This window comes from Geospiza fortis, unplaced genomic scaffold (genome assembly GCF_000277835.1).
Source record: "Geospiza fortis unplaced genomic scaffold, GeoFor_1.0 scaffold443, whole genome shotgun sequence".
Taxonomy (NCBI): domain Eukaryota; kingdom Metazoa; phylum Chordata; class Aves; order Passeriformes; family Thraupidae; genus Geospiza; species Geospiza fortis.
In genome coordinates this window covers 1,025,773-1,035,696 of record NW_005054335.1, presented here as the reverse complement: position 1 = coordinate 1,035,696, position 9,924 = coordinate 1,025,773, and the positions used below count along the sequence as shown (strand labels likewise).

Below are 9,924 nucleotides of genomic sequence, written 5' to 3'. Positions count from 1 at the left end.
CAGCAAAGAAATCATCTGCCAGGCTAGAGAGTAACGCCTGCTTCATTGCACAAGAAGCAGAGGGTACTATTATCCAGTTTTCACTACAGACTAGCTATTACAGCCTTTCCCTTATAAGGCCTGCATTTCCCAAACACATATGAATGCACAGGCTCAAGAAGGCCTAAAAGAACCAAATTGTCCTACTTTCTCCATCAGTAATGCCCCACTTCCTTCATCATTACTTATGTAATAAATATTTTTTATATATATGCATTAAAAAAAAAAAAACAAAAAAAAACCTAAAAAAACCCATATAAAACTGGCAAATCCTTTCCAGCTATTTGAAAAAACAGCAATAGGCCTCTGTCCTTAAGGAGAGCCTCCCTAACTGGAGGCCAGGAGCATACATACAGCCCAGAGCTGTCTGACTTAAGACTTAGAATCAGGGATGGACTGCATTTCCCACCAGAGAGGTGTGGTGCCTGATCAGCATCGCAGCTGATTGGGATCATGTGATAGAGCACCTCTCCACATGAACTGCTGAGAACTGCACACTGATGATTTGAAGATCAAGCATCTAAAATTCAGGGATTGCAATTGAAATCTCAAGTCATCCCAATACTTTGAGGTCTACTTTCAAGCTGCCATGAGAGCCAACAGCTACAGGGACTAAATAGTGAATAGATGAAGTATATGCTTTAAAGAACTTGATGTAATCTCAAAAGAAAACATTTGCGTCTCATGTCCAACCTAAAGTTTACATTCCTTTAGCATTTACAATGCACCGTAAATGTCAGTAAAATGAAAGTGTTCAGGTAACAAAGCTTACATTCTTGGAATTATGCAACAGGGAGGCTATTAAAATCTGCCTCAAAGTCTTGAGTATTTGAAAATCCCACAGATCAGATCAAGTAAAAAGCAAATATTGCAAGTTACTTTTTTTCTAGTGTTGTAGAAAACAGTACCTTTAATAGTAACATTAATCTAAACACATTTGATTCCTCATTTCCAGGTCTGTTGCATGCACCAATTTCTTTAATAAACTCATGCAGTACAAACACAACTTGCAAATAGCAAGTTCTTTTGATTTCTACACAAATGTGACCCTAACAATCTTCCTAACCTTGGAAAACAACATACTGGGTAATTCTACACAGAATGGAGCCATGCCCAGTCACCACTGCCTGCCCCACTTCCAGAAGCTTAGAGAATGTCGCATATTTTTTTTGCCTGGTTCCAGACAAGGTAACTGGAGTAACTAACCTTCAGCTGATAAAAACAAGACGCAATAACAAAAAAAACAAGATGACACAAACTCTTTCTAGACATGTATTTCAATAGATAATGGAAATGGAAGAAAGTAGAGCACAGTACAATCACAATAGGCAACATTTCAGCTTAAATCATTAAATCAATTTTTTTTACATTTTATTTGACTACTAAGATTTTGGCTATTGAATTAAAAGATTCCATAATCCACCTAGCCCCACTTCACAAACAGCACAGGCTAGCAATTTAAAGTATATTCATAGACACATTGAATAATAAGAACATTTGGCTACTACAGTGAACAAATCAGTAAGATGTTTTGATCACTATGCTACAAGACAATTCAGATAATCCCCATATTAGTAGCTTTCCAACATTTACGATAATGTTCAACTGAGTAGAACATGAAATGAATTCAGTTCTCCTAGTAAAAGACAGTATATCCAAAAATCTGTGATCTTCAAATGAAACGCTATGTTTTAACAGATTAACACAATCCTTCCTTTAAAGTAATACAGTTTATAAACAGATGTAACAATGTTTATGTATTAACTATATTAATATGCCTTAGATTCTATAAACAGTATTACTGAAGAATCATTCTTATAATAAAATGCAGCTGACAGTTTTAGCAACTTACAGCATTAAAAGTGAAGTATTTTTTATCCCCCTCAAAGTGTGTTCAAAGTACTCAGTACTTGTCATATACATTTTAGTTTTTCCAATTATCTGTATTTTTGTGCATTTTCTAGATAGAGATCCCTGTCTTTTTTAATCAGAGATCTGCAGTTCTTCCCCACTCCCATGTTCTGAATCCCAAATAACTTACGGTAAAAATACAAATTCTGTTTTGGAAGAAAACATACAAAATATACACCATGTAGTGTGCGCACCTAAACGTCTTGATTGTCAAGTAGTGCAAGTTTCCCCATTGACATATATACTTCTTTGGTTTTAGAGACAAGAATTTGTTTCACTGATCTTTGCTGATGCCATTTCTTGACATTTTTGGCAGTCTTTGTCCCTTCGTGTAAGCATGGTACCAGAAGTGGAGAAACAAGACTAAAAACATGGAGCCATAGAGCCAGATAATAAACATGAAAATTGGATACTGGTACGGACAATCATCCATGATGTAGATTTGTCCTATATGGACTGTAATCATAATAAACTGGACCTGGAGGAAAAAGGTGAAGAAAATAAATACTTTTAAAATAAATTGCAATCTTACTACAGAAGTTTAAAAAATTTCAGCATAGGTTGTTTGTTGAAAAACAGATAGTAGAGGTGAAGTGGGTGGAAAGCAAGGAGCAACAGGGACATCAATACAACTTCCTAATACGACACAGATGCACCTTTGTAGCCCATCTTCCCAAAATATTATTCCACTGAAAAACAGGTTTACATAAAAAAGGAAGAGAGAGTCTGGGACAAACTAAGAAACTGAGTGTAATAGATTAGGATTCTACTCTGGCCAGTTCAGATAAAAAGGAAGGAGACAGACAGTGTTCGTCTAGTGACAAATGGGAGGCTCCTTTAGAAAAATTAGCCAGGAAAAAAAAAAAAAAAGAAAAGAAAGTAACCATTACAGGGTTAAGGAACAATAATTCCCACCTTCCCTGCCTTCCCTGCACACTAGTATGTCACAAAAATACACTCCACATGAAGTCCAAGTTAAAAGTCCACTGGTAGTGCCTCTAGGTCAAAAAGACCAAGTTATAAATATTCAGGCTACATTATTCAGAGTTGCACATGGTTACATGAACTATTCTACCAAAACCAGCCCTGGTGCAAGCAGACAGGGTGCTCCTTTACCTCCTTCATCAGCATCTTTGCTCATTCTAAGCCATTTGTTTAGCCAGAAACTGAATATTGAAAATTCACCCATTAAATGAGGTGGGCATGAAAAAGCACTCAGAAGAGCAACCTTTTGAAAGTGACTTAAAGCGGATAAAACACTTAATATACCCACACTGCAAGAGTGGGTATTTTTTAGTGCTCTGGAGAGACCATTAAAGAGAAGTAAATTTTCTAAACACAAACATTTTCTATGGAAGAACATCAAGTTGTAAATACATACTTTTTCCCTTTCCTTACTACATGTTACATGTAGTTACTAGTTACATGTGTATTCTGTACATTAATTGTATTTTCTTGGGGTAAAGTTATATTTTAATAATTTTTATACAAGCAATGAGTCTTGTAAATATATTTACCAAGTACTGCATAACTGAAAAGCTTATTTGTCTAAATCTGTGATTACAGTGAATGCTGAAGTTGGCAGATATATTACTGTGGAGAGCTCAAACCTTTTGTTATCCTCAATTAAAACATTAGTAAATCTTATACCAACTGTAAGCTCCACACATGGGCATAACTGAAAGGACAAATTTATTGCTTTTAATCCGTGTTAGCTGCAATCAGGTTTTTGAGAGGTGCTTATGTCAAAGACAGTTACTCACAAGTTGTATAGTTGTCATGTACTTTTTCCACCACAAATATTTATGATAGGCTGGTCCCAAAGAACAGATTCCATAGTAAGTGTACATGACAACATGCACAATACAGTTCAGCAAAGCATGAAATGTTCCTAAACCACCTGTAAAAAAACAAGACATGGTAGTAGGTATTACAGTAGGTAATACAGGAGGTATTTAAAAGCCACTGAGGTCCTACAGGTTGTCTTGAGCCAGGGTATGAAAAACATGTACCACAAAACCTAGACTTTGACTAACCCTCAAGGTACTTTACCTGAATTGCATTGATACCAGTTCTGATGGATCACATCAGTTTTTTGTCTCAGAAAAGGGTGGAATTTTTTGTTCTTTGGGTTCATTTTTTATTATTTTTTATTAAAACCTATATTTGATAGAGACATAGAAAAGTTGGTAGAAAGCATTCCTCCTGTTTTTTGCCTCCTTTCTAGACATCATGATGAACTTCCAAAAGTTGTAGAGGATAAGTAATAAGTCTCTTCTCAATACAGATTTGTAGATTCACAGGGAATGAAATAGTTTCAGACAGTAAGTTTTCATAATCATAGACAAGTGTCTCACAGATCCATTGTCAATCTCAAAACATACTAACAGTGAAAGGGAAACTTAAGTAGGGCCCATTCTGGGATAAATTTATGACAAACCATTAACGCATGAGCATTTCAAAGAACAAGTAAGGAAATACTTCCTTTTTCATTGGATTAACCATGGAGCTACATGATCCTGCTCAAAGTAGCTTTATTTTAATGAATGTAATAAATTAGGGGTAAAAATGATCCAAGAAGCAGCAGACAGCAAAGTATTTTTAAAAGAAACATGGACATGAAAACAATGATCATCAAAAAGAAAACAAGATGACATAAAAGGAGACATTTAGTGAGAAAAAGAGTGCCATTTTCCCATTTAGAATCATTCCAATTAAAAATAAAACATATTTTGTGTTTTTAGTAGCTCACACTAATCTTCCAGCTTGAGAAGGCATAACTCCTCCAGCTGTGATTGCAAACTTTCTTTGAAACTTAGCTATTTGTATTTTTAAAAATAATTTGAATGTTCTTACAGTTCAAATATACATACTTTTTTTGGCTTGTGCAGTGAATATGCAGAAGAAAAAATAAATAGCTAAAGGAGAGAAAAAAGGAACCTACACAACAGTACAAAAATATGCTCCAAAAAATAACACTAAGCATCATTTTATAATTCTCTATTTATATCAGATCAGAGAAAAAATAGCAACTCCATCCATAACTGTTGGTATTTTACAAACAAGTTGAAAACTTTACAGATGCTGCTGTTTAGAAGGACAAGCACTGATGAAATTGAATATAAAGTAAACATCAGCAGGACTGAAATTCTTGGAAAAAAATTAAACTTATCAAACAAGAGTATTTGGAAAGATAAATGTAAAGATAAGCAATAGAGTTTTTGGAATACACACAGCTCTGCATAAATGTGAGGGACTATTACTAGCAGGGGACAAAACAATTCTTACACACTTTGCTGAAAGTATTTGTCAAATTATCACATGGGAAATTTGAATCCGATGCAAAATCAGAAGCCTGTAGCTGGTATACTGATCCAACATCCAGATAAAAAGGAGAAAGTTAATCACCTATAAGTGGAAAATTTTCAAGGTTGAAGAGGAGGAACTGTTATTTGCTGCAGGTTTCCCTCTGCAGACCTATAAACACACTGGAGTGTATGCTGAGACAACCATTCACAGTTTTATTATTAACTTAATACCAGTCACTTGGCAAGATTTGAGAAATAGGCAATCAATTCAGCACATAACAGGAACTTAACAAATACAACAGAGGTATATCCATTTATACACAAGGAAAAGCTGCACACTGGAAAAGTTCAAAAGCTGTACAAATTTTCTAGACTGCTTTCTGGACCATTCCAGAAAAAAACCAGACATAAAATAGACACTAACAGATCAGACTGAAAAGCAATGGAATAACTGCTTCATCAATTCATCACAAATTTTCTGGGACAAAAAAAGAAAAAAAACCCCACAAAACATATTTCTAGGTAAACATGTATGAAACCCCGCTATTTCTCAGTAGAAACTCCTAAAAAACCCTAAGCTGTCCCAGAAATGGATTCATAAATGCCTGTGCATTTCTCCACTCTGCGCTTTTCAGAGTATTCTCATGGCAAGTTGTATTTATTAGTGGCACACACTGGTAATGTGGCATAGGAAAATGCATGCAAAGACACACTGAGCAGGAAAGGAAAAGTGAAGGTAAGCTGATAGTGGTCAAAGAATTTAAATTCAAAACAATTCAAATATGTTTCTTTAGTAAAGAAGGTCCAGAAAATATTTCTGTAGTTTTATGAAAGCTGAAGTATCAGGTGTATATAAATTCCACATATGCTACCTAAAGCCAGTAAAAGAAACTGCAACAAAGACCAAGTAATTTCTCAAACAGGAAAAAAAATGAATGTAGTCCTCCCCTCCAACTCCATTCTAACATTTTAGGGGTTGAAGGGGTTCTGACATTGAAGCAGTTTCAACAGAGTTATTTACTTCATGATCTGCCTTAGCACTTATGCTTTTTCAGTGACTTCTCTTTTTCATCTAATAATGGTTTTTGCTTGTACCCAACTCCCTTCTCTGCACCTCTTCTCCCCATAAGAAATCAACACTGAACAAAATGCTGTCAAATAGGAAAAAGGAGTAATCCCCACCCATTTAAATAATTATGGTGATCTCAGTTGTTCCAAAAAATACTGCAGAAGTCTAAATTTAAAAACACTGATGTTTCCAAGGTGTGTAATTCTCTTTCTTTTTTTTTTTGTCTACCATAGGTAACTTTCATTACCAGAAGATATGTTCAACCTAAACTCCACTCTCTCTCCATACCTGCGGCAAATTTGACTCCAAACCACCAGGTCCATGGCATGATGGAATGATGAAAGACATGCAGGAATGTAACTTGGTTGTTTTTCTTACGCAGCACAAAAAATATCTGAAACAGATTTTTAATGAATAGAATGTTACAGAAAATAATCAAGTCCAACATATTTAAAGGAAGATATACACATCAGTGCTGGTTGCTCATACTGTACATTTAAAAGTTCTTCACAGTTATAGTGTTGGGAGAAGACGGAAAACTGAGCAACTGTCTGGCTATGCAAACTAGTTTCCAAAAAAACTTAAAACCAATAAGTAAAATCCACCTGTGAAATGTCAAAAGCCAAAGCAAGCTTTGAAACCAAATGTCAAAGGTAGAGCCATCAGCTACATGTGCAACAAACCATGTAAGATGGACTTGCCTGGACTGAGAAGTCTCTACAAGCATCAGATTTTAAGCCCCTGAACCATTAATGAAAGGCCATTTGAGAAAATTACCTGAAGGACTAAACTATGTTAGAAAAATAGCACTTTATTATGAACTCTGACTTAGCTACCATTGGAAAACATTAAAATTGTACAAAATATATGTAGGTATTCTTAAATGATATTGACAGGCTCCATTTTAAAGGGCAGGCATCAAGGGAAATGTTAAGGGAAGACAGCAAAAACATGTAAGAAATCAGGTCATGGAAAGGGTAGTATCAGATGGCAAGCAAACAAACACAGAAGAAGTCTGGTGTGCCAGAGAAAACATTTGGAATCAGCTGATTTAAATACAGCTAAGAATTTACCTTTGCAATAAAACAAAAAAGCTGATGAAAAACAAGTGCCTAGTTGTCTGTATTCAAACAAAACAATTTTCTTTAAAAATTAGGCTTGTGACTAATTAAAAAGGAGCACTATAACCTGTGTGGAATAAAGGCAAATAGAGGAATATACAAGTCAGGATTTTCCAGTTTTAGCATTCCTGACACTTCCATTACCATTCCATTTGGTTTAGTCAGTAAGATCTCCCAGTGTTGAATCATGAACATTTGCAGATGAAAAGTCAGACAGCCAGCTTGTTCAGAGGATGTAGAACATCCTCACTGCTCATGAGTCAGCTCCTAAACCATCACTATTGCATGTCAAACAACAGGGCAAAACCTGCAGCTAATTCCAACACTCAGAAGCTGTTTTGAAAATACCTCAGTCAGTAATATCTGGTGCCAGTCTTGGGAAAACAGCTGCTGGTACTGAGCGAGGTCTGCATTCTGCTTCAGTGCATTGCTGCTCAGACTTTGCTTGGATGAGGTTAGAGTGCCAGCCTGACCTCAAACATCTTTATAATCACAACACCCAAGACAATCTCAGGAATTTAGAGCAAGTAGGTATGGCAATTTTGTCCTGCATTCAGAGCTGCTGATGATATGAATGGGGAAGATAAAATCTGAAGAAAAAAATATTCAGCATGATCAACTGGTTTTTATCTGCAGTGTTGAGACAAGCATAACAGATTAGTGTACTCAGCTGTTAGGCAAGTTATCCAGACTTCCTAAATATTGTTGTTCCCTCATTAATATTTTTCCTGATAGTGAAGGAAGAACAGTGTTAAAAAGACAATGAGATACAAAGAGACAAGAGGGGTAAACATTGTGATGGTATTCTAATAATTGAAGATTGGAGCAACTTATATCCTAAACTCTGAACAGTACCAGTTCTTCTGCTGTGAAAAGAAAACAGAACCACTTCTTTTATTAGGCTACAAATACTTACAGTGTCTAATAATTCAATGAACTTGGAAAAGAAGTAAAGCCAACAAGTTCGCACCATCTGCAAGAATAAAAATCAAATTGTCAAAACATAAAAGTCATAGCAGGACAAATGAGTATCTATATAAAAGAAAGTATTGGGCCAAGTGATGTTCCAAGTTTGATAGAAATATTTAAATGTATAGTTTGACTATTTTTTCTTTAAACTTAAGGGAATTTTAAAACCAACAAAAACAAGCCAATGAATTCCTTGCCTCTTTCTCCAACCATCCCTCCAGTTAACTCACTTGCTCTGCATTATGCAAGAGGATATTTCCATTTAGTGCATTCCACTCTACAACAGTGCATTCAAAAAGCAGGCTGTTCAAAAAGCATTTCTAAAACTAAAGTAAATGTACAACACACTACTTTGAGCAACTTGGTCTAGTGGAAGTTGTCCTTGCTCATATCAGGGGCATTGGAACTAGATGATCTCCAAGGTCACTTCCACCCCGAACCAGTCTATTGTTCTATGAAAACAGTTCACCTTTGTCTTTGGCAACTTACTCTCAGAGCTGTTGGTGACCTTGAGTAGTCAACGATATCGCACCGGAATGAGTATCCTGTGGCCCAGCCTGACATAAGAAACTGGAGGAAAAAAAGGGCAAAGATTAACTTCACATCTTTTGAAAAATTCATTAATTTTGGATTACTTTTTCAATCACTAAGCAGGAGGGGAAAAACAATATTAAAAACACCTTAAATCAGCAACTTTGTCAATCATCTACCTGTGTGTGGGATAGCTACCACAAAAATCCTTTGCTGTTGCAGATTAATGAATTTCTAATTCCAGGACCACACCCATAGACAAGAATTTTCTTCCTACACCCATTATTTCAGCTTTAGTAACTGAAGAGAAGAAAGAGATGCATCTCAAAACCAGTGTTAAAAAACAACTTACTGTGTAAGTAAGACCACAAAACCAAATATAATTATTTTTAAAATTGCTATCACAGCTAACTATCTTAATACAAAAAGGAATACAACACAGCATCTTAATACTCTAACAAAACCAGCACAACAGAAAGCCATTGCTAATTATCATTAAAGACAAGGAACAAATCAATATGCATGATGTATATTTAATACCATAGTCTCTAAAATTCTGCTTAGTTAAACTTCATGGTTCAATTAGTTTTCCACTCATATGCGTGACGAAAAGCTACAACTGAGAGCACATGACCAAAGGACTATATGTACCAAATATAATATAATCTTTTCCCTTGGAATATATTAAAGTTTGGACAAGAGCAACAATATTAGTATTATAGTTGGCTTATTCTACTGCCAGCCACTATGACATCTGTATTTTATTTTATACCTTCATGATGTTTCCCATTATCATCATCCACTCATCCACGGTAAGAGCTTCACCACTCCTAACTGAAGCAGGCTTTAGCCCGTTTAACTTCCTGATTGAGGAAGAACTGATTGCTTAAAAAAAATAAGTTTCTTTAGAACACCAGCACTAGAACACCCACCAAATGACTTGGTTCCAAAAAGGGGAATAATTAGCTTCCTGCTG

General features: G+C 35.5%; 1 protein-coding gene across 1 annotated transcript in view; it reads right to left on the bottom strand.

The window, feature by feature from the left end:
- Positions 1 to 1,304: 1,304 nt before the first annotated feature.
- The window catches only part of ELOVL7 (ELOVL fatty acid elongase 7), a 31,091-nt gene continuing 22,471 nt past the window's right edge, over positions 1,305 to 9,924 (bottom strand). Inside the window, exons 4-8 of the mRNA XM_005421975.2 lie at positions 8,907 to 8,987; positions 8,365 to 8,421; positions 6,616 to 6,721; positions 3,714 to 3,850; positions 1,305 to 2,428 (exon numbers count right to left, since the gene is read on the bottom strand). Coding sequence (XP_005422032.1) covers positions 2,225 to 2,428; positions 3,714 to 3,850; positions 6,616 to 6,721; positions 8,365 to 8,421; positions 8,907 to 8,987 — 585 coding nt within the window. The 3' untranslated portion in view covers positions 1,305 to 2,224. The remainder of the gene's footprint in view (positions 2,429 to 3,713; positions 3,851 to 6,615; positions 6,722 to 8,364; positions 8,422 to 8,906; positions 8,988 to 9,924) is intronic.